The following is a 19,029-nucleotide window of genomic DNA, read 5'->3' as shown; positions in this document are numbered from 1 at the left end:
TCATCGATAATGGAATGAGAGCTTGATTTATACTCCCTCCGTCCCACAAAGACCGTTCGTTTAGAAAATTTAGAGAAGATATTAGCAATGCTAAAAGTTCAAAGTACCCTAATAACTCTTCTTAATCGGATGGATTACCGAGTAGAATCAATTATACATGCACGCTTGCAGTAGTTGTCGGACCTACTAGCTTTCCTTATTTAGCGAGTATAGCTCGAGTATCGATGGTAGGAGTAATGATCGATTCGTTACCTGGGCTAGAAGATATTACGAGGGTCTTTGTTGGATTGTCTGAAAGTTATATGGGCACTCTTTATGGGATAAGTTTTGAAGGCTAAACGAACAATATTGTGGGGCGGAGAGAGTACAAAATCTACAATGTAAGTTTCATTCTTGCCGTTTCGTTGGAGTCCATAGTTTTTAATTTGTGCATGACGTGTATGCATTTAATTGGACAGGTGATTAGATGAAATGAAACTATAACTCACAGTAATAGATGTGTGGAAGAGTCTCACCATATTGGAAAACCATGTGAACCGAGTTTTATCTAAATGGAACTCATTTCCCATCTTACTAATCTAACAACTCCACCGTCATATTATGGAGAATAAAACTCCCACCAAGGCTAATCCAAGTGGAAGGTTTTATATTGATATAACTACATCAAGAAGAAAATGAAATGGTGTTTTAAACAACGCTTCCATATTGCGTAGTTTTACATTTTTATTTCATAGACTCTACATGGCATTTAATTCACTTAATTTTTCTGCAACCACGTTAAATCAGCTGATAATTTAATGTGCAGTAAACTTCTATAAAACTAGCGCTCGGAATAGCCTGAGAATGGTCTTAAATGATTCCATATAGTCCGCCACATGTTCCAGCCACATATAAGGTGAAACTGGTCCCACATGTCAGTAACTTAAGAGCAGACCAAGTGCAGAGGAGCCTCGTCCGATACGGTAGGACCTACTATGCGGAAAACTTAAACTAAGTCTTGGTTGACGACAGCGTTTACCAGGACTGTTGAAGCACAGTAAGGGTCTGTTAGCATGTGCATCCGTGCTTGGTCTGCGCTGTCGGTCTCGTGTCAGTTTCCGGTGAAGATTTCGGCGTTGTTCTTTCAAAGAACTTTAAATTCACTTGCACGAGCAAATTACTATTTTTCATTGGCCAAGTGCAGAAGAACACAAATTTCGACAGCTAAAACTTGTCGGAACACGCGGACTCCAAAGTCAAGCCATTTCTTTTCCTATGTGTGCTAATACCTCAGCACCTGGACAATCAACTAATTGCTCCTTCACTACTAACAATGGCACCACGGCATTTCCTCATCCTGCTCGCCGTCGTGTTGCTATTTGCCAGTGCCGGTGCCGGTTCGGCGGTTCCTATATCTCTTCTGATACGGGCTTCAGCCCTTTAGGCCCTACTGCTCTACTACGGGCAACTACACCATTAAGAGCCTTTACCACCAGGTGAACCGCGCCGGTGACGACATGCGGTCAGGTGCCATCGTCAATGGCGGTTTCAACGACAGTGTTTGGCCTAATCACGTGCTTTGCTGACCGTAACTGGACCCAGTGCCAGAGCTGCCTCCGCGAAGCGGTATGTGGCGTGGAGCTGACAGTAAGCCAGAAAACGTTTCCCTGGCGACTAAAACACGTTTGCGCTGGCAGGTAGCAACCTTAAGCCAACACAAATGATATTTGCGTTAGCGGGTGAGCACAAACAGTTCTGTACTGGCGGACGTCTTTAGCCACCCGCCAGCATAGATGGTTTGTATGATGGCGGGTGCTTAAGCTGCTCGTCAGGAATGTGTATTTTAGCAACCCATCAATTATTTAATATTTATATTTCCCACCAGTTTTTAGCGGTGAATTATTTATTATTTATATTTCCCGCTAGTTTTTATCCGTCAAATTGAAATATATATCTCCAACCATTAAATAATAGATAATTTACAGTATTAAAAATTGCATCGTACATAATAAATAATTCACATTATTAAAAATCCAACATTTGGAATAGAGTTGTAATTTGCCACGCTAATTAAACTACTACGCCCATCTACAAAGAGTTGTGCACTCGTAGGTCATCAACACGCCAGCTTTATCAAATGTTCTCGATTTGTTTGTTTTCGATCTTGGTACAATTACCGTTCAATGGTAGGCATCTGCAGTTAAACAGTAAATGAAGATTAGGATGCATTACTATTAGGAAGTTAGCACATGGCAGTGTATAAGAGACTTGCGTCTTCAGGGTTCATCCAGTACCTCCCATTGTTTCTGATGAACTCGTACACGTAATATCCACATAGCACAGAGCCAGGAGGTTGCACTACAAGAAATGTGTTGATCTATGATGAAAATTTTATGACACATTTGTTCTCGTCATAGATCTATGATGTTTCTGGTTGAAAACATCATAAAGTTTCACATCCGAGCAAATTTAGTGATAAAGTTACAAAACGTCATCAAAAGTTGCCACTGTAGCCAAAAAGAAATTGTCACTCGCTGTTACATGGTGGTTTTGTGATGATATAAGCTCCACAAAAACATCATAAACCAACCATGATCCCACATGAAAGTTTAAAGCTGATAAATAGGACGGTAAAATAAAATGGAAAACATGCTCCTCCTATAGGTTGAACACCGATCGATGGGAAGTTTTTACCGTGACCGTTTTCCACATGTAAGGTAAGCTTCAAGTAAGTATGGTATTTGGCGGTAGAAAAGCCCGTGCTATAGCTAAAAAATAGTTTACGTCCTGCCGCACTCCTACGATAGGGAAAAAAGAAGAATAGAGAGAAGGCGGTTAGGACGGAGCACTCCGGCGGAGATATGCGCCTCCCCATGGCGGTTCAGTCCTACGGCAACAAAAATTTGGTGCTTCCTGTTGTGGTGCATCAATTTGGTTAGTTGAGTTGAATTCGCCAAAATTTTATTTCACATTAAGGTATTTCAATCTGGTTAGTAATTTTGAGTTGAATTCATCAAAATTTCCTAGATGGATAGGCATTGCATACACGGTTGTGGACTATTTACTACCGAGCACGAGAAAGGGTCAATGATTTTATGAAATTTGTTAAGAGTAGATACTCTGACGATGAACAAATGCTATGTCCGTGTTTTGGATGCCTGAATCAGTCTAGATGTACTGTAGATGTGATGAACTTGCACTTACTTTTGAATAGGATGGCAAGCACCTACACTAGGTGGATACATCATGGAGAAAAATTCTAGGATAGGGTTCAGGAAAATGCAAATCTGCAGGATATTGAGGTTCAGGAAAATGCAATTCTGCAGGATGATTGGGTTAAGGAAATTGCAATTCTACTGGATGAGGGTGTTGTGGATAATGCAGTTCTGCAGGATGATGGTGATCATGAAATGGTTCATGAAAACGAACACATATCATGTATGGAGGAGGATGAAGGCACCGAAGTTGGACTTCCTGAAATGATAGCCAACATGTGACACGCTAAAGAGCTTGGAGGAAAAATGTTAGAATGTATAAAGGAACATATAAACTGTAAGGTGTCACCGGGATCTAAATATACACAATTTACATTTGTTGTGAAGTTACTTCATATCAAGTATTAGTATCGGATCAGCAATGTCGCATTCAATGCGATTCTAAAGGTGGTATCCCATGAACGTTGTCCAGAAAGCACAGTGAAATTTATGCAAAAAACTTGGACTGCTCTCCGATGATGACATTCAACCCGTCGAACGTGCTTTGCTGAAATATTTGGCAATGTACTCCGGGGCACTGTTGGAGGATATCGTTGCAGCGTTCTCGTCCATGTTCAACCTCGATGACGCGGCCATTGAGGATGCGGACGGCGCCATGGTGGCCATTCTTGGAGACGGCGTCAGCGAGCTCGACGATCTGGCGGCGGTGCCAATGGCCTAGGAGGGACAACAGCGTACCAGAGAACATTTTGTGAACCGTGTCGCTGCATCAACATTCACTACTGTGTCTTGGTTTCCTGGTTTTTTGCACAAGCCCCTGATATTCCCCGTGCTCATGCCTGTGCGCATGCCACTGTTAAGACTATTTGCTTCATCTCGAATTTCTCAGAGACTTCATGTGCTTTGTTACCTTAATGGTCGGACAGGCCTTCGCTATCTCTGTTGTGATCATATTTGTTGTTGTGGGTGCCCTGCAAGTATACCGTGGACCACTCATCCGTCGCCATCCACAGCTTGCACCCTACCTGCGCTATTATGTTATCCTGATGATTGGCCCTGACACAGATATTATTTGCTGGAATGTGCACGGCTTAAACCAACAAGCGCGCAAGGACGTAGTTCATCAACTTCTGGCAAACACATCGTGTAGCATTGCGTGCATTCAGGAAATAAAGCTCCAAAGCAGTGACGGACGAACGGCGTCTTACCTAGGTGCTTACAAGCTAAACCGTTTTGAATTTGCACCGGCCACAGGACCGCTAGGCACCAGGGGGGCCTTTTGCTTCTCTGGGACGATAACAATGTACAGCTGACTGAGATCATCACAGGCGCGTATCACCTCTCGGTAACCGTTTCTTCAACAGAGGGCAGCTCTTTTAGGTTGACGAATGTTTACGGTCCTTCGCAGTAGGGCCAAAAAAGAGCCTTCATGCAGGAAATGTTATCGATCAGACCTGCAACTGCCACTCCATGGGTAATAATGGGGGATTTCAACCTCATCTACAAAGCCAGCGATAAAAATAATGCGAGGCTGGATCGTCGACTAATGAACCTGTTTAGAGACGCGCTTATCCGATGCGAACTATCGGAGATCCCTCTATAGAACCGTAGATTCACTTGGAGCAATGAACAGGAAAACCCGACGCTTGTGAAGCTGGATTGCGTATTCAGCAATGCAGAAGGTCATGACCTTTTTGCATCACATATCTTGCACGCCCTCTCCATGTCCCACTCAGATCACTGTCCACTCTTGCTGTCTAACCAAAGCGGCCCAAGACGTCCACGCACCTTCCGATTCGAGGACTTCTGGGCGAAGCTCCCTCACTTCAAGGAGATCGTAGCCGAAGTATGGAACAAGCCCTGTGATCATCATGAGCCTTTTCATCGCCTTTACTACAAGCTCATGCAATAGCCTCCGTGTTGAAAGCCTAGAGCCAAAACTTCTACCCGGATACCAAGATGCAATTTCTCATGGCATCTGACGTGATACTCAGGCTTGACATGGCCCAAGAGCATAGACCCCTCACCACCGGGGAAATCACACTAGGATAGAAACTAAAGCGGCAAATCCTCAGTCTTGCGGTCGTTGAGAGGGCAAGAAAGAAACAAGCCTTGTGCATAAAAAACCTAAAACTGGGAGATGCAAACACCAAGTATTTTCATAGGAAAATAAATGGCCGAAGGAAAAAGAATTACATTCAGAAGATTAGACAGCACACGCTGGGCTTTCAACCATGAGAACAAAGCAAAATTGATACAAGAACACTTTAGTAAAATGATGGGCCACTCGGGCCACCGATCATAGGATATCAATTGGTTGTGTCTAAACTTGCCCACATTGGACCTTCACGGCATCGACGACTCCTTCTCCGGGATGGAGATTAAGCGTGCAATCGACGAACTACCTCCCGATAAGGCGCCAAGCCCAGATGAGTTCATATGTATGTTCTTCAAGGCCTGCTGGGACATAATAAAGGCAGCTAACGCTTTTCACAATCTGCGCTGCACAAGTCTCCTGTTAATCAATACGGCCAATATCGTTCTGATACTAAAAAAGGAATGGGCTGAAGCAGTGTCTGACTTTAGGCTTATAAGCCTAATCCACTCATTTGTCAAGATAATTACCAAGGTCCTTTCCATGCGCCTAGCTCCTCATATGAAAGCCCTCATATCGCATTCACAATCAGCCTTCATAAAAAAAAAAGAAGATCCATGAAAACTTCTTGACGCTCCGCAATATGGCACGACATTTCCACCGGCCCAAAATACCAACACTCTTCCTCAAACTAGACATCGCCAAAGCTTTTGACTTGGTGCAATGGGACTATCTGCTCTCCCTCTTGGAGTGCATAGGATTCCCCCCTCAATGGCGTGATTGGATGGCATCCCTGCTCTACACATCATCGTCAAGGGTCCTCATGAATGGGATACCAAACAGCCCCATCAAGCACAACTGAGGACTACGACAAGGTGACCCCCTATCACCGTTACTGTTTGTCATAGCCATTGAGCCGCTTCGTGCCCTCCTAGAAGTTGCCACAGAGAGAGGCCTACTCACCAAACTTAGAGGGAAATGCTTAGACCTGCAAACTTCCATGTATGCGGATGACACAACAATTTTCCTAAATCCATCCAATGATGACATCAGGGCGCTTGCTGACTTACTCACCAGGTTTGGAAGGCGACAGGTTTGAGAACAAACTTTGGAAAATCGAGTGTGGTGCCTATAAGCTGCGAAGGTATCAATTTAGAGGATGTGATTGCGGATCTGCCAGTCATAACGGCAATCTTCCCGATCAGATATTTGGGGCTGCCGCTAACGACGACGAGACTGAAAAGAGTTCATTTCCAGTATATTGTTGACAAGGCCATCAGCAAGCTCACCGCGTGGAATGCGAGGAATATGTCCATGGCGGCGCGTCTGATGCTCACCAAATCAGTGCTAACCTCACAGGCGGTGTACCTTCTATCAGCACTCGATGCCCCAAAACAAGTGCTCAAGAACATCGACCACAGACGGAAGAAATTTTTCTGGTCAGGGGCTGTGGATATAATAGGTGGAAAATGCAAAGTCAATTGGGTGAGCTTCGCAAGACCAACCAGGCTCGGGGGTGTGGGGATCCTAAACCTCACAAGGTTTTCAAGAGGATTGAGACTAAGATGGTTATGGAAAGAGTGGAAAGAGGACCGTAAGCTCTGGGTGGGATCCGAACTTCCATGTAACAATGCAGATAGGAAGCTCTTTGCCGCATGTACAACTATTGACATAGACAATGGATCGAGGACATCCTTTTGGAACAGCGGATGGGAACAGGGACATCGACCAAGAGATGTGGCTCCGCGCATTTACTCCGTATCCAGAAAAAAGAATAGATGCCTACGGGAAGTGCTACACAATAACAATTGGATTCATGACATCAACCTTCGACACCGAGACTTCTCCGCACAACACTTTCGGGAGTATGTCCTTTTATGGCATATTGTACAGAATGTGCAGCTTCAACCAGGGGTGGTGGATGACATCAAATGGAAGTTAAGTGAGGACGGGAACTACTTAGCCAAATCCACATACAACGTGCAGTTCATCGGCTCTACATACATAGACTTTGATGCTCTAATATGGAAGATATGGGCACCCAGAAGCTGCAAGATCTTCTCCTGACTTGCGATCCAAAATAGGCTATGGACGGCGGATAGGCTGCAAAAATGGGGGTGGCCAAATCAACTTAACTGCCCACTATGCCGCAACAACCAAGAATCGGCAATGCACCTATTCACTCAATGCAGGGTGATGCGCAAACTGTGGGACATGGTGGCAAATTGGATATCTTGTATAGCGTTTCAGCCGATGCTATGGAAGCATGAGGAGAGTTTAGACCACTGGTGGTCGGTGAGGGCAACAACGTCCGTGCTGCTCGAGGAAAGGCATGTGCTCCTTGATCATGCTTGTCACATGGACTATATGGAGGGAGAGGAACTTGAGGATTTTTGAGCGGAAGGAATCTACAATCAACATGATGTTCGACAGGATTAGAGACGAGTCTGCCATGTGGATCGCAGCCGGAGCAAAGCACCTTTCTGTTTTACTAGCCTGATGTACTTCCGGGCATTTGTATAGGTTTTTCAAGCCTTTTTTCTTTGCTCTTTGCACCGCTTGGTGTTTTTTTACTTGTCCAGTCTGGGCCCTCTTCTTTTTAATATAATTAGCAGCTCTCCTGCCTAGTTAGGTTTTGAAAAAAAAAGACAAGGGAAATGTACGGAGGGTAGAAAATGTATAGTCCTTCCTGATATACAAGTGGAATATAGTTATTATCAACAAGGAAACAAGTAGGTAGGCTTTCGCTTTGTTACAAGAACTATTCCGTTGCTAGTATGATTGGCGCATCTCCCCTGCTGTTAGTTGTCTAGAATCAAACAAACGCTCTTTGTTTTAAGCAAGTGTTTTCATCCGAAATGCATCAGATCTGGTAGCAAGTGCTTAATGGCCTGACTGTTGCTTAAGTGGTTTCGTCATCTATAACAGCATTTTAGGTTGGTTTCTATTGGGATACCGCTATATTAATTAATGCAAAACAGCACGAGCTAGATGTGTTGGACGATGATCCTATTGAAGATTGCCAAAGCGAGCTGGCCACTGCAAGCAGTGTTTTCTCCGATAATATGAAGCTCAGCGAACAGAGGTTTGGTTCCGTATATAAATGATACTTAAAAGATATGGATCTCATGTCACTACAAAAATAGTGTCCAAGACTTCGAACTGGATAGGAAGGAGTACATTTGGGAGGCGAATAGTATAAACCGCATGCAGCTCATTGGCACAGTGGTACAAGATACCAAGGATGCACCATTGATACGGTCGCAGGATGATCCTTAGCGCTGCCAATTAATGCATACCTTAAAAGAGAGTTCAACGACAAGGAAATGGAGCTCGTGATACGCTCTAAACATGTCTCATATAACCATTTTACAAATAAGCCTTTAATTATATCAATATACTAGCTATGTCTCAATCCAAAGGGGGAGATGGAATGTAGACTAAGAATAAATATTCATGAGAATCATTAGGATTAATATATGGCGAGGACGAATTTCGATACAATGTAATAGCAGCCAATAAGAAGCACCTAAAGTGAGTTTGTATTAGCTAGCAGGCAGTAAATGCATACATATCAGAAAGATGTGGTTTCAGTACCAATATTGATGTAACTAAAGAAGCTTGTGATATGAACGCTTTTTCACCAATCAATGTTTTAAGAGAGAATAGTAGGAATTGATTGCTTATGGCCATGACTTTTCTTGTGGCTCCACTTATATAAGTAGGTAACTGTATAATGAAGGAGCATAAAGAAATCATTAGGCTTCCTTCGGTTGGGTTTTTCAACCTGCTGTGGCTTCTCAAAAAGTCAAAGCCAATCAAAGGGGTTGGCTTCCACCTAATAGCTTTCAGCTAGTTCAATTCTCATAGCAGCGGAGGACATGCCGTAGCTAGCTGTGAGATCAGTATTTTCACAAAAATTACCCATCTACCACTCGTTATGATACCGGTTCATTCTTTTCCTTCGCATTCCCCCTCCCACCCCCACCCCACCCGCAAGGCCGCGACAACAGACGAGCTGAGACCGCCGGCGAGCACGAGCAGAAGGGAAGGCAATTTGCATGCGAATATGTGAACAACACAGTGTTTACAATCAATTTGAATATCAACAGTCTCTTAGAGCTTCCAGGACATTACAAATATTTCTTACCAAACCTACAGTTTCACAGCTGTCAACCAGACGTCTTTTAGCTTTTTCACAACTCGTAGGTCACAGAAGTTTTTCCACAGCTCATAGCCCACAGCAGCTTTTCCACAGCTCACGGTCCAACCAAACAGACCCTTAGTCTCGCTATACGTACCAAAACTTGGCTATCCCCTCATGACGTAATCCACAGCGTGCTCCAAGAGGACTACTATTGTTGTTGTTCCGCTGTCGATGGCTCTTCTCGTTGTACCATAAAGATATGGTTTCAGTACCAAGATTGATGATAGGAGTCCAGGAAGCCATTCTAAATATTTAGGAACAAAATAAAAGTGCCAGCAATTCAAGTTTCTAATTAGCTAAAATGACAGCAATCGATTGTCTATGGTTACTTTGCTTGTGGCTCCGCTCTATATAAACAGATACCTGCAGAATGAAGGAGCATCAAGAAACAATTACTCTCTCTACATATGAAAGTTTAGGAAGCCTCACGACATGCTTCACTGTGTATTCCAAGAGAACTACTGTCTTTATTGTCGTTGCGCTGTTGATGGCCCTGCTTATTGGGGCTGTCTCAGCTAGCAGGTATAACTTCCAGCTGCATGGGGGGCAACCGATTTGCTCCAAAGTTAGAACTTGTAAGGCTGGCTCACTCACCTATCTTTTGCTTGAGGACCGAGCATCTGGAGTTTTAATAAATGTATGAGCCTGTGATTGGTATTGTGCAAAATGTATAGTGCAAAGTCTTACATATATGCAAAGCAAGCATGCCTAATAAATTGGTTTTGCAACACATCTTATATCAGATTTTGTTTGTCAAAATTTATCGAATTTGTCAGCTTCTAAAGTTCTAATACGTTTGAAAATTCATACCCCTTTTGTACCTTCTCCTCTGTGAAGCTGTCAGATTAGGGTTCCAGACTTCCAGGATAGGAGTGTGCCGGACTTCATATTGATGACCCATCGAACATATAAGGTCTCCTCCAATGGTTACATATGAGATAGCTCATAGAATATTTTCTCATATTTTAATAGAAGAGAGAGAAGAGCTATCTCTTGATCAAGACACAGTCTCATATACTCATTTTAAGATTACGTGGGGATGATGTGTGGGGTCATTCATATTATAAGCTATGTGCTAAGATTCAAATCATTGGAAGGTTGTGTCCTAGAGTGCTTAGAGCTAGGTACTAGCTCATACCATTGGAGGAGGCCTAACCATGACTCCGCGAGGTCCTTGTATGGTGGATCCCAACAGGACTCTGCTCTCAAAAATGAAAGCACCTTGAAATAAAACCGCAAGTCCTCTATCTTCATTATCCATAATGACTGAAAAGAAGAAAGCTGCGAGAAGTGCACCATGAACCCTTACATAATCTAATAAAAACATGTTGCATCCGGTTTGGTGTTTTCCAATGGTCAATAATTGGGAACAGTGGCAGAAAGCTTCAAGCAAAACGTAGTTATTCTGTAGAAGCCTAACAAAGTTGGCCGTGTATCTTCAATAGGTTCTAAACATATTTGTGGGATAACCATATTTTTACAAAAAAGTATAGGGTTTTTCACACTGGTTTTTTACCAGAGTCAACCGAAGAAGATAGGGTTCTGACAGCCGATGAAGGAGAGAGAAAGAATCTATTGATAACGCAGTATTGACCAAGACTAACTGCAGGCGACTAAATTCTAGAAGCCAATAGAAGATCGGAAAGGTCCAATTCGAAGCGAAAATGACTCCACCAAATAGGGGAAAGTGTGGAGATGTATCTTTAGTAGTTTTTAGATTCATTTCTATTAGTTCATGTCATAATTGACTAGGATTTTATTTTGCTCCAGGGTATAAATATAAACCCATGAGCCTTGTAATGAATAATCATCAATCAATCAATACAACCTTTTGGCGCCACGTCGCTAAAACCCTAGGAGTAGGAGTAGAGTAGAAACCGGCGAGTTTCTTCTTGCGCGTAGGGCTGCATTGGCTTCAATCTCATGCGAGATTGTAAGTACTGTCACTTGGTCATTACTTCATCTGTATCAGAACTTTCTATGCATCGTCCAATATTCTGATCTTTTATAGTGTGGCTAGTTATCGAGTTAACTTAGATTGTAGGTAGAACTTTGTAAGCTTTATCCAATATTCTATTTGTATTCGACATTGCTCACAAATATCGAGTTGTTTGGTTTTATTAAGTTGCATCATATTGATCTCTTAGTTATATCAAGTGCTCAAAGTTATCGAACGGCTTAGATCTGATTAGGTTGTCTTTATCGGCTCCTTGATCTTGTTTAAGCATTCACTAGTTATCTGATCATATCGGCTAGTTAGATCTTGCATGCTTTACTTGCTTTACATATGCTAGGTCTGATAGATCTTTAATCCTGCCCCTCGTACTGCTAACCGTCGGATCCTTAACGTCACTACGCTACCTACGAGAGCTGATGCATCGGTTGGGTCTTATTCACATCTCTTGGTAGTGGGATGATATCATTGAGCCGATGGGTGAGCGTGCGAGGCCTTGCTGCCATGAATTAGTTTGTTAGGTTAGTGGGTCGAAGTTAATACCCTCTCAATCGTGTTACCTTGTCTAAGTTGAATACACGTTTCATGATACTAATTAGATCTGCTCACTTAATCGGCTTATAAGTGGTGGGCAAAAGGTCTTTGCTGCTGTGTTCCTATCTTTTAGATCAATATATTAAGGTTAATGCCCTCTCAGCCGTGTTTCCTTGTCTAAGTTCAATACACGTCTCATGACTTTGATTAAGATCTGTTAGTTTATCTGATATGTGCAAAGTTAGTAGAGGCTCCTTTTATGGCTGTTGTTCTACAGTGCTTTTATCTTAGCCCGTCGGCTCATACAGCCGATGGCACATGCCACTAATACTTCTGTTTATTTACACCGCATGATTACATTGAAATTCTAACTATCATGGTGTTTATTCAAAGTAATGCCTGTTAATGAGTTCGAAGGCTTAGCCGCCTATTGGCTTAGGAATTTAATGTTTCCCTTGTCAATTACAGGTCAAATTGATTAGCACATCTTGCACCTTTGCGAGCTAATTTGGAGCCTGCACTAGAGTTAAGCAGATCTCCAGGTCCTCCGTGTTGTTCAACGCAAAAGCCTGAAGCCTAAATTTTGCGTCAACACGCTCTTGGCACTCCCGGTGGGACAAACAATCAACGAACATCATTAGTGCTCGTCGTTGCCTCAACTTTGATCAGATGGCTGGCGAGACTGCAGATGAGCAATTTGGTGATCCCAAAGCTCCCAAGGCATTTGCGGCAGCTGAGATTACCATGAACAACCTTGATAAGATACAAAGGAAAGAAGTATAAGATGCTACTGAAATGTTCCAAGGAGCTTGTTATCAATCGTTTAGTTTGAACCGCACCAGAGCTCACAAGAAGCATCCTTTGCTAGGGTCAATGGCACCACCCAGAGATAAACATCAGACAACTAATGAAGACGACCAGGAGTTCCAGTCCAAGATCAATTCTACGGTCAACAATACTTTGATTAGCCCAACTGGAGTATTGGTAAATGAAATTCAAAAGATGATCTTGAAGCAAGCACTCCTAAAAGGGATATGCAGTTAACACGTCAGGTTATGGAGGTGGTGCACAGACGTCATTGTCCGGACAGCCAACGATACAAACGATGGTCGGCCCATCTGATGGCCAGCCAAGGCAAACGTCAGGGCCAAATCCTATCCAAACTGCTAACCCACAACCAACACCATCAAGACAACCGGATTTCACGTCTAATGGAAACAAGGTGTTTGATACTCGCCAGCCTCAATCCGTAGATGGATTTGTGCTTCCAGCTTCTCTGCATTCGCAGCATGGGAACAGGTAGAGCAGTGAAGATTGGGCTGTGAAGATTGCTGAGGTGATGGGGAATCAATTTGGTTTGAAGCCCAAAGAGCAATCCTACACATACCAGCGCCTATACCCTGCTTGGTTTGATCAAGTGACAATGCCACATCTGTACCGCGTTCCTGATTTTGCTAAGTTTTTCAGAGAGGACAACATGTCTATAAGGGAACACGTTAGCCGATTCCTGGTCCAGTGCGGTGAAGCAGCTACCATGGACATGCTTAAAGTGCCAATGTTTTCGTTGTCATTAACGAGACCCGCTTTCACTTGATTTTCGACTCTAGCGCCCAACTCCATCAACAACTGGGAAGATTTGGATAGGTTATTCCATAAGCACTATTATGTAAAAACCTAGGAGATGAAGTTGATAGATCTGATGATGACGAAGCAAAGAAACGGGAAAGCTATGGCTGCTTTTGTCCAGAGGTTTCGGGATATGTGCAACAGATGTTATAACATATTCTTAATCGATGGACAGCTGGTTGAATCTGCTTATCAAGGGCTGCTGGATCCTATCAAAGAGAAGTTTGTCCCTCAAGACTTTGAAAGCTTAGCACATCTAGTGCATAAGGTTTCTATTTGTGAGAACCAATTTCAGAGCATATGTAGGGGCAAGTATGGAGTCTCCAACTTCAATGCATATGATTCATGTGACGAAGACTCTGATGCAGAAGGAGAGATTGGTGTGGCAGAGAGGTGTTGAACTATTTCTGTCACATTGTGTTGGCCAAGAAGATAATTATAGCTAGATAGATGCATTATTTTCCTCTGTACTAAATCTGTCTTTAAGTAATAACCAAAAGAAGACTTTGTGTTTTGTTTGATAATAGCTATTCAAGAGCCATTTGTCAATTGGGTGGACTTCAGCATGCCCTTTCATGTGTTCATATGCTCTGCTAGAACTGTAAGTGCTATTGCTCCAAATATAAGTCCATGAATCCTCTCCTATGTTTTTTGTATGGAATTGATGTGATCTAGTGACAGTGGTAAATGGAAGATGTCCTGCAAGCGTTGGTTAGAGGTTGCAGTTCTCAAATTGATGTTCTTGTTTCTTGCAAAAGAGAATAACTTGGGGAATTAAATCTCTGGTACAAACCCACACTAGAAATCTTTCCATTATAGAGAAGATCTTCCATTGTGAGGGATTGCAAAAGATAATTTTTTTACAAATAAGATGGACACATGGGAGATTTTCATGATTGAAGAACTGATGCAAACTTTTCATGAGCAGAGCATATAACACATGCATGCAATCCTAGACATGGCAATGGTGCCATATGATGCTTGAGTTGGGTTCTAGCTACAACTACCTCGTTTACCTTTGTATGGGGAATTTGGGCAACATATGTCCAATCTTGTGAAAAAAAACTTGGCTTCTATGCTTGAGCCTTCTCTCTTCTTGTTGTGAGACAAGCTTCCAGATCCCCCATAGCCGATCATTGACCTTCAAGTATCCTTTGGAACCCAAACCATTTCAGGCCCTTTCATGATGGTGATAACTTCTTTGGGCACCCAAATCGGTTGGTTCCAATCCCATTCCTTCATCCCAACCTTGTGAGCAACCACCTTGCCATTGGTCTTCTTCTTGATGATATAGGAGTCGCTCTTGCTCTTGTTCTTGCGGTTAGGCTTCGTGTAGATGAGAGAGCTCTTGATGGTGAAGTTCATCATCTTCTTCTCATCTTCGGTCATCTTCTCGACTTGAGGGTATTGATCGGACTTGTGGCCTTCTTGATGACATTTGAAACAAGTCATGGTTGCTCCCTTCTCAAGCTTCTTCACCATGTGATCACGATTATCTTTTTTGATGAAATGATCATGGTTATCTTGAGAAGGTTGAACATTGCTTTTCTTGTCCTAGGAGGTTTTGCTACTGCTCTCCATGTCCTTGCCCTTCAACCTTGTCAATGAGATCATCACATGTTTCTATAACAACATCCTCGAAGCATTTTTTTGCTTGACCTTATCATTCTCCTTGGTAATGAGATTATCACATGTTTCTACAACAACATCCTCAAAGAATTTCACACCGCAAGGGGGTAAGCTAGATTCATCAATTAAATCAATGCAAGAAGTTGAAACATCTATCTTAGGGATAATATTTGCATAAGAAATAGATGAAACACCTTGCACTCACTCTCTCTAGGTCTATCCTAGCACTAATCACTCTCTAAGCATGTGCTAAGCCTTGGATTATCACTTTTGCACTTTTGGTGGCATGGATGTGTTCTTGATGAGTCTTGGTCTTGAATGAACTCCTGGACACTCGAGCAACCTTGAATGGGTGAGTAGAGGGGGTATAAATAGCCCAAGAACCTCAAAGTGCCGTTGCTCCAATGGCTAGTAAAAATAGTGAGCACCAGATAATCCGATGGTCACCTTGGGTAGGAATCAGATCATCTGGTGCCCCTGTTGACGCAAGTAGCCGTTGGACCCCCTACCCAAATTTACTCTGACACTTCATCCGATGCACTATCGGAACATCCAGTGCTGAAGCAGTTTCCCTGAAAACTCTCTGGACGATTTCAAAGTAAATAGGCTTCGTTCGACACTTCATCTTCTAGCCATCGGAAAATCTGGTGCTATAGGTCTTTTTCGGTCTTCTCTGCGTATTGCTCCGACGCATGTAAAAAATAGTCCGTCAGATCATCCGGTGTACTTGAAGTTTTTCCCAATTTTTCCTATTGGACCAACTGCTCCGATGGTTGCTCCTGTGGACTGTCGGATCGTCCGATGCTGCTATTTTTTCTAATTTGAATACTGGTGGATTTTATCTATCATTTGGATGCTTGAATACCATAGAATAATCCTAGATACCATGATTTGGATTACTCGAATATGATTTGGACCTTGCTATGGTTTGGTTTGCATTCTTGGGATCTATGAAGCTACAAACCACATGCTTGACAAACTATTAGTCCCAATGACTACGTTGTCACTTAATCATCAAAATCACAAACAATGACCTCATAAGGCCATGTTCCTTACAGAAAGTCGGTTCCAGCCCTGATAGTAGTAGGACTAAGTTGGCTGTGGTTTCTGATCTGTCTCTAATCTGCTGACCCTGGCAATCTTTTGCAGCTTTGCAATCTGGAGATTACGTTTGTAGACTTTTGACGACGTTTATACTCTCACTTTAGAAATTTAGCGAGGTAGCACAGATAGCACTGTTACACATTTAGCCGTGCTGAGTAAATAAAGCACGTTTTGGCACCCGAAATGACTGTCAAACCTAACAAAAGATGGTAATCCACGGAATAAAAAATGTGCTTTAACGCTCCTGGTATGACTTTAAAAGCTAACAAAAGATGCTAATCCACGGTGGTTATTCGCAACCGAGGCCAGTGGTCTATAAAGACTGATGTCACGGCACGACGTGCCAGCAGGAATTGCGAAACGTCGGTGTCCATCTTACTAAAAGTCGCATGTCAAACAAATGACAACTTCATAGAAATGTACTAGTCTCAACAAACTATTCTTTTTGCAGATCGTTAATCCAGTATAAATGAATCAAGTTATTTGACCCGTGCACGTTATCATCTCAGCAAGGACGACGCCTCGTTTAATACGGCACTGGACCGCGTCGTGCCAGTGCCGCCGGAGCCGCCACTGCTGCCGGTCAGATCAACAAAATCAGATGGGAAGCCACGACCAGGAGGCACGAACGTTGCGACCGGCATCGTCGCTGGTAGAACAGGCAGCGGCGCCTCGTGCCGCAGCACGTTGACGGCCTGCCTGATGGACGGCCTCAGCCTGCGGTCGGGGTGCGCGCACCAGAGCGCCGTGATCATCACGCGCTCCATCTCCTGGTTGTCGAATTCGCCGTTCAGCCGAGCATCGGCGGCGTCGACGATTCTTCCGCAGCCATAGAGGTCCCAGACCCACTGCACCAGATGCATTGTGGTTGGTTCTTTGATTTCTTGGTGAAGAACCACAATTGGCCGCCGACCGCAGGCGATCTCCAGCGCCACCACGCCGAAGCTGTAAACATCAGAAATGGCGCTGGTGCTGCCGGTGACCATGCACTCTGGGTCCATGTAGCCCATCGTGCCGGCGAGCGCTGTTGTGTGGGACTCCCGGTCGTGGTCGACGAGCCTTGCTAGCCCAAAGTCGCCGAGCTTAGCATTGAAGGATGCATCCAGCATAACATTGCTCGGCTTTATGTCACGGTGCACAACGCACTGCTCCCAGTCCTGGTGAAGGTACAGAAGCGCGGAACCGATACCAAGCATGATCTCATGCCTGAACACAAGACATATCACTATAAGTGAAATCATAAAAATTATAAATAACACAAGGAAAGATTGTGAGGTACCTGTGAGCCCACGGCAATACTTTGTTGGTATTGTGAATTTTAGCATCAAGACTGCCGTTGGGCATGAATTCATAGACAAGCAAGAGCTCGCCACCGCCATGGCACCACCCGATGAGCTGCACAAGGTTGCGATGCCTTAGTCGGCTTATGATCCTCACCTCGGAAATGTACTCCTTCCTCCCTTGCTTGGAGGTCTTGGACACCCTCTTTATAGCAACGCGAAGGTCCATGTCCTTCAGGTAGCCGTGGTATACCGACCCAAAGCCTCCTTCTCCAAGCTTCTCCTCGTCAGAAAAGAACCTTGTGGCTATGGCAAGATCGCGGTAGCGGAACCTCCTTGGCCCGGTCCCTTTCTCAAAATCGTCTTCCAGGGCATCCTCCTCGTCGAACACATCTAGTTCCTGCGCTATATCCTTTTGCCTGCGGCGGCGCAACAGGAACCAAATCGAGATGCCCACACAGATGACAAACACTGCACAGCCAACAGAAACGCCGGCCACAAGAGACGCTGCCGGGCCAGAACTATGTGATGACGTCGATGATGGTGGTGGTGGCTCTGCTACTGCCGGCGGTGGAATGGTGAGGCTGATTTCTTCCCCGACGCTGCACCCCAGGTAGCAGCTGTAGCCCATGGCGCTACCATACGTGTTGTTAGGAAGCGACACTGAAATATCTGCAAGGAAATTAGCGAGGCACCTGTAGCACTCGCTGGCATTGAGGTCTCTGGTACACTGCGCGAACCCGTAGAGCACCTGGTCGACGCCCTGCGAGTCCCTGTACCCTTGGCTCCCGTTCGCCAGCATCAGCGAGGAGACGGAGGCCTCGGCGGTGAGCCGCGTCATCAGCTCCCATCGTGTAGCATTGAAGCTCTTAATATCGGCGACAAAGGAGTCTAACGACCTCTCATAGAAGGCGATGTCGATGTCGGCGACGGAGGCGAAAGGCGTGTCGGAGTACCGCAGGAAGCAGGCTTCATCGTAGAAGGACTTCATCTCCCGGCCGAACGGGCACGTCTGCTGCACGCTGGCAGCTCCCGCCCTGAGGCAGTTGCCGCATGCTGTCCAGTTGAGGTCGGCGTAGCACATGGCGAGGCCGAACACCGAGTCGGGCGCCACGCCGGCCGTGCCATGTTGGAAGCCGCGGTTGGCGATGGCGCTCGACGGGAGCTCGCTCATGAGCTTGAATAGGTTCACCTGGTACTGGCTGCCAGTGGTGTACTTTCCGGTGGTAGAGCAGTATGGCTCATGAGGCGTGTAGTTCTGACCAATTACCACTACTACTCCAGCTCCGGCTAACGAAGAGACGACGGTGAGGAGGATGAGAAAGCTCCGCTGATGAACCATGGTGGTTAATGTGCTATGGAGAAGGCGTGGTTGGTTGGATAGCAAAAACTAAGAGATTCTTAGC

General features: G+C 44.4%; 1 protein-coding gene across 1 annotated transcript; it reads right to left on the bottom strand.

Moving 5' to 3' along the window:
- Nucleotides 1–16,425: 16,425 nt before the first annotated feature.
- LOC117850494 (L-type lectin-domain containing receptor kinase IX.1) lies at nucleotides 16,426–19,029 on the bottom strand. The gene is made up of 2 exons (XM_034732322.2): nucleotides 17,623–19,029; nucleotides 16,426–17,549 (listed from the first exon to the last, which is right to left on the bottom strand). The coding sequence occupies exons 1-2, from the start codon at nucleotides 18,963–18,965 to the stop codon at nucleotides 16,844–16,846; spliced, it is 2,049 nt and encodes a 682-aa protein (XP_034588213.1). The 5' UTR covers nucleotides 18,966–19,029; the 3' UTR covers nucleotides 16,426–16,843.

Source organism: Setaria viridis, chromosome 3, assembly GCF_005286985.2.
Source record: "Setaria viridis chromosome 3, Setaria_viridis_v4.0, whole genome shotgun sequence".
Taxonomy (NCBI): domain Eukaryota; kingdom Viridiplantae; phylum Streptophyta; class Magnoliopsida; order Poales; family Poaceae; genus Setaria; species Setaria viridis.
This window is presented reverse-complemented; position numbering and strand designations above follow the sequence as displayed.